At 34.2% G+C, this 6,020-nt stretch overlaps 2 protein-coding genes across 7 annotated transcripts in view; both read right to left on the reverse strand.

Moving 5' to 3' along the window:
- LOC105150205 (WD repeat domain-containing protein 83) lies at nt 1-5,385 on the reverse strand. Of its 5 annotated transcripts, none has more exons than XM_087408872.1 (6): nt 5,367-5,385; nt 4,446-4,555; nt 4,133-4,376; nt 3,238-3,464; nt 1,135-3,178; nt 1-486 (listed from the first exon to the last, which is right to left on the reverse strand). In XM_087408872.1, the coding sequence occupies exons 2-5, from the start codon at nt 4,516-4,518 to the stop codon at nt 2,805-2,807; spliced, it is 918 nt and encodes a 305-aa protein (XP_087264998.1). In that variant the 5' UTR covers nt 4,519-4,555; nt 5,367-5,385; the 3' UTR covers nt 1-486; nt 1,135-2,804. The 5 variants fall into 5 exon arrangements, with proteins under 5 accessions (XP_087264998.1, XP_011061427.2, XP_011061426.2 ...); XM_011063125.2 differs by lacking the exon at nt 5,367-5,385 and adding an exon at nt 5,139-5,347; XM_011063124.2 differs by lacking the exon at nt 5,367-5,385 and adding an exon at nt 5,111-5,347.
- Nucleotides 1-6,020, reverse strand: part of LOC105150216 (uncharacterized) — a 113,163-nt gene that overhangs the window by 48,039 nt on the left and 59,104 nt on the right. The gene's annotated exons all lie outside the window — the stretch shown is intronic.

The raw sequence follows: 6,020 nt of genomic DNA on the forward strand, positions 1-6,020 counted from the left end.
TTACGAATATCGATCAACAACAATAACAATAACAATACCCTCTGCAATCGGACGGAACTGCGGCGATCACTGACGGAGCCTCCTCGCAAGACCACGCGGTCCAGCCACCGTTCGGCATCGGGGTCTTCTCAAAACACGTCAATCGGACGTCTCTCTTTCTCTCTCTCATTAACGGCGCAACACTCGCCGCCCTCGTTGCTCCCGCCTGTCTTTCACTCTCCTCCTCGCGGTTACTTGCGGCTATAGAAAAAATACACTCTACAAAGTGATGAGACCGACCGGCCCGCCCCGTATGCGGCCACCTCCGTCATCCGTGCGCGTATCGCGAGGTATTCTCCGTCCTTTTCCCTCGCCTTTTCCTGACCCTGCTGAGTGCTGCTGTGCTGCGTCGATCCGACAGTGGCGGATTGTCGCGCCGAGGCGTCAGCGCCCTCCAATTTCGGCGCTCGGGGCGGATCTCCAACGCGAATGCTCCAACTTACACATCTGCAAAAATCCCATCGAAAATAATCACCTTCCTCTGACGATCCTCAAATTAAAAATTTTTCAATCACCGCACTCGCAGCGAGTTTCGCAGCCGCTACGTTCACGTGAAAAAGAGCCCACATCGTCGTGTTTCATTCAGTTTCCGTTTCATTTCTCGTTAGATCATTGTCACATAAAGAAGATATAATAGATAGTTATCGTATCCCGCATCCGTTTCAAATCTTTTACGAGATTTTTAAATTTCTGATAATACAGAGATGAAGAAATTGAAATCATCTCGCGCCTGAAGATTTCTATTTTTAGGGAACTATTAAAAGTGCAATAATTCCATGTTTATTTAAATCTTTGTTTAATAAGAATAGAATTCGACCGATATGTATAAATATATTACACAAGTATGAAAAGAACCGCCAAATAGCAACAGTTAAATGCTTATACATATATGTATATATATATATATATACATCTATATGCTATGTGTGTATATATATATATATATATATATATATATATAAATTCATAAGTTTTTTTAAGTTTTATAGTTAATAACAATTACATAACTAAACAGAGAATACAGAATGAATTCTCTCTCTCACTCATTCTCTCTCACTCTCTCTCTTTGACACTTTCTTAATTTGAAATGTTTACCAGTGATAAGGAATCTCGAAATTAGTTGAAACTCCTGCGTGTCTTTTAATCCGCCACTGCGACTCCGCCGATTTCTTTCGCTCTCTATCGCTTCTCTCTGCCACGCTCGATCACCCAGTGAGTAACACCGCTCTCTATCTCTGTTTTCCTCGCGTGTTCTCCCGGGCGAGACTCCGCCGACCGACCAGCGACTCTGACGCACCGATATCGCGCCACCTGCGCGCGCAGTTTCGTTCCTCTCGTTCTATTATACGTACACGAGATCTCCTTTATCGCTCGCCCCGCTCGAGTCGAGTCGGCGCCGTGATGTTAAAACACATACTCGAAAGTCGCGTCGCACGCGTGCGAATCGGCGCTCCGCGGCTGATGATCGTATGATACGCTGCGATATGCGGCCCAGCTTAACCCGGAAAGGCAGACATCACCTCCTTCTTCCGCAAATGACGGACGAGTAGCGATGTGAAATTTTTACGTTCACGCGCGACACCGGAAACGTGTACGCACCATGCACACCTATGCACGCACCTGTACCTGTGTGCGAATCAAACATTATTTCCAAATGGAATTCTTTCGCTTTTTTTTTCTTTCTGTTTGTCAGTCGAATGGAATTTCTACCTTAATTGCCACGAATATGATCAATATTTGGCTGCCTGAGAATATATATATATATATATGTATATATATATATATATATATATATTAGGTGTTGGAATTAATTCGTAGCGTTTTACAAGTGATGGGAAGTACTTTCATTAATGTATTTTTTAATGCTCATGTGAAATAAATAACATTCTTTCATTAAAAAACGCTACGAATTAATTCCAACACTTAATTAATACTTGTTTTACAAATGTTTTATATGAATGAGTAGATTCTATTAAGTCTGATCGCGAGCGATTTTGTCAAAATTCTACGAAAGAAAAAGATATAATTTCTCTTTGTATATACAGAGATATCTCATTCTAACTCATGCTATTTCACTCTATAACTTTAATTAAGATTATAGATATTATGAGATAGTATAAATTAGAGTGTATAAGTTTTAGAATAGTATTAGTTAGAGTGTAGTATAAGGCAGTACATGTACAAGGAGAAATTATATATACTTTTCTCTCCTGTAAGCTTGGTTTCATCAAATCGCTTATTACCAGACTCTAGTAATAGGATCTCTGTGTATAAGAAATTTGATTGCAAATGATACAACTATATATGTATGATAATAAGATAAAGTGATACAATTTCAAACATGGTATGGTTCTCTCTGAACGAAATAAGATTTAAATCCAACACTTTACCCTACATATAATTTCTTAATTTTTCAATACAATGTATGTATATATATATATTAGCTAAGTTAATTTTAAATTAAAATATTTGGTAATAATCTAATTATGAATGTGTAAGATAACTCAGGCTTAATTTCCTATATAATTAGTGTGGGATCTTTTTATAGAAATTTTTACAAAAATTATCAGGTGGACAAGTGACCACATTAATCATTAAAATAGTTTGATTTTGAAAAGAACCATTATTATTAATGATATGTACATAGTCATAATAAACATTCAATTTGAAAAATTGTAAAAATTATTAAAACTAAAATTATTGAAAATCACAGACTTTGGACTTACTTTGTACATAAAGGGATAATAATGGAACAAGTTTCACTATTATTCATTATCTGTGTGAGACTGCGTGCTCCACATTAATATATTAGATCCGTTAGAAGCAAGAAAGCAATTCTTCTGTGGATGAACGCTTATAGATACAGTAGGATGCTTGGTTGGCTTAAAACCTGAGAGTTTCGCGATCACTTTTTGAGATACAAGATCCCAAATCCATAATTTCCCATCCGCCGAGCCGGAAAGAATTTTCGTATCTTGATAATCTACGCTAGATTCTAGACACAGATCCCTTCCAGTGTGTCCTGTGAATTCACCGAGTAACTCTCCCGAGTCCTTATCGATTAATCTAATTACATCGCCCGCACAACTGACAAGTATACATTGTCCATCTCTAGTAAAGCTGGCGCATGTAATTGCATCTAAAAAGTTTGTATCGTATTATTTTCTAATCAATAATCTTAAATCTGTTATTTCTTACCTCCCATATAATCTTCACAAAGTTCTCCTATTCGTATATCATATGTGCGTACTTTGCCGTCAAAAGAACCAGTTAAAATTTCATGATCTGAAACTCTCACACTAGAAATAGAATCCTTAGCATCATTCAAAGACTGTACTGCTTCTTGCGCTTTGGAACGTCCGTCCCAACACATAACACTGTTGTCACGAGATCCAGAAACGATCATTGACGATTCTTCATTAAATCTGTGATTGCAACAAGAAATATTAAGCTTATAGCAAATTCAATTGGAAATTCAGTGTAGTGATGCACATTAAAATTGTCATATATACAAATTGACATAAAAATGTATGCTTATTACAAATATAGAAACCAATTAAATATTCAATAAAATATTCCATTTTATTATGCCATTAGATAAAATATGTAGTTGATAATGCAAAATATTTGTATTCCACTTTTAAACTTAGATTAAATCAGTGTAGCGTAACAGAATTAATATGTATCCTAATTCAATAAAATTTGTATTTTAAAAATATCATGTTTATATATTATTATATGCATGTATTATCTTTTAAGTTCTAAAGTTATTAAACTTAATTATATTGAATTAAGGCAGAATTTGTGATTGGGATTACTTGGTTAGAAAGGCACTTTTATATTTTTATACTTAATATTTGGATCTTTAAGTTCCAGTTCCAAATAAGATTAACTTTAATCATAGTTTAACTATTTGATTTTTTTCTAATGCTTATAATTAGAAAAAAATAAAAAAATAAATTGAACAGAATTAAAGTTAATCTTACATTGATGGAATCAAACATAAATCTGTAATGATTCTTAATATGATTACTAGATTATTGATATTGAAATAGCATTGGTCTTCAGAATCAGTTACAAATAATATATTAACCTGACTGTTGTAACAGGACCTGCATGTCCTCTAAAACGACGCACAGGCATGCCTGTGGCCACATCCCAAATGATTATAGATTTGTCTAATCCACAAGATACAATCTGACTACTGTCACAAGACGCATAAGCATCCATAACCTCGTCACCATGACCACCATATATTTTCAACGTAACAGATTTGTACGGATTCCATAACTTTAGCTTCCTGTCTGATCCGCACGTTATGCAATATGAACCGTCCACTAAAATACAAAACCACATATACATAGCTTCATAAAATTATTGTATCAAAAGTAAACAAAGTTTCTTACCACTGAACCGTACAGATCTAACGGCCCCTTGCATGCAGTCTATTTCTTTTTCGAATTTGTATTCAGTACTCATTTTTCTTTTTCTCTTTTTACAAGAAATTACATAACTTCTGAAATTTTATAATAATTTTCTTAATGTTTCAATTTCGATTTTTTTCTCTCTTGAGCGATTAAAGTCCTAATTATCATGAACAGAAGTACATTTTGTTTATTGAGTACAGTACATATTAGATAACAATTAATGATTTGATAACAATTTGATATAAAAAATGAGATTTTGAAAAAATATTTTGAAAAAGATCCCTATAACCTACTGAATACAAATAAACTTTTAGCAGTTCGGCACAATAGATCTATTCGCGTTGCTTGCATCTTTTGCACTCACGCACTCAACCATGGACGCCATGGAAGAAATTCAGCATCTTTGCTTTCTCTCTCTTCAACGTCTGAATAAATATGTTCGTGTTGCCTGAATTTTCAAAAATTTTTGTATTGAAAACGAAATAGATATATATTTGGACTTTGAAAAGAGAGAAATCGAAAATTCTAAATATAAAAAATACAAACAACATGAACAGATTTAATACTTATTTTATTTTAAATGCAAAAATTTTTGATAATTTCGAACAACGCGAACAGATCTTATTTCAAGTAGAGTTGCCAACCGTTCAATTTTGATTCGGACAAACATACAATATTGACATGTATAAGTGTTTTTTTTATCGCTGCACTTTCTGAACTAGTACATACAGTGCATTAAATTGAAATGAAACAAATATACGTTTATTTCACTTCAACTTATTGCACCGATTCAAAGTGCAGCAATAAAAAACAGACTCTTGATCTGTTTCCTGCACTAGACTGTTTCTAAGAAACTCTCTTTCTCGCATTAAACAAATATCAAACGTATATCTATCTCACTTTAAGTTCCAAAAGTGTACACTAAATAAGCCACAGAAAACAGATCTCATATGTTTTTTTCTTCAGTGTTCAACTTGGCGCGCATGCGATTACGCGCGTGGACGACCATGTGACTGGTAGACAGCCTCGTAATTAAACGCAGGCGCCTGCAGAAAATTTCCACATGTTTATTTATAGAACATGTTTATTTATATCACTTGTTATTCTGTGCTCGCACAGTTATTAAAATCATTTTGTTTGAATAAAATATCCTTCTGTTTCCTTGCGGTATATTATTTTCTAAAATTAATTATATACGTAAAACTTCCAACACGAAATCTAAAGTAAAACTTTTAATAAATAAGCTTTTCAACATATCTGTATAAAGATTTCAGTTACGTTTCATAATATTTACAATATTTTAAATTATACGTGACACATCGCGAGTGTCTGCCTTATTAAAGAGACTTTGTCTTAAAATAATGTCGACTTTGATTTTTAAAATCAATATTCATATAAGAGTACTGGCCGCAGAAAATTTATAGATCTTATTTACTACCATCTGTGTAAGAAGGTGATATATGATTTTCAGAATTCACTAATTATTTGACAAAGAAGAATCCTCGTGTTTTCCCTGGGCCTAACGGTACCACATATTTCAGCGAGTATTTGTGC

Source organism: Acromyrmex echinatior, chromosome 8 (assembly GCF_024713525.1).
Source record: "Acromyrmex echinatior isolate Ae372 chromosome 8, ASM2471352v2, whole genome shotgun sequence".
Lineage (NCBI taxonomy): Eukaryota > Metazoa > Arthropoda > Insecta > Hymenoptera > Formicidae > Acromyrmex > Acromyrmex echinatior.

Bases quoted from the DNA above. Each gene is read 5' to 3' on its own strand.
- LOC105150205 (XM_011063124.2), bottom strand. From the start codon at position 5,136: ATGTTTGTCCGAATCAAAATTGAACG. The intron at 4,556-5,110 runs GTTGGCAACTCT...ATAAAATTTCAG, and splicing joins GTCCGAATCAAAATTGAACG to AAGTTATGTAATTTCTTGTA. The intron at 4,377-4,445 runs GTAAGAAACTTT...TTTGTATTTTAG, and splicing joins TAGATCTGTACGGTTCAGTG to TGGACGGTTCATATTGCATA.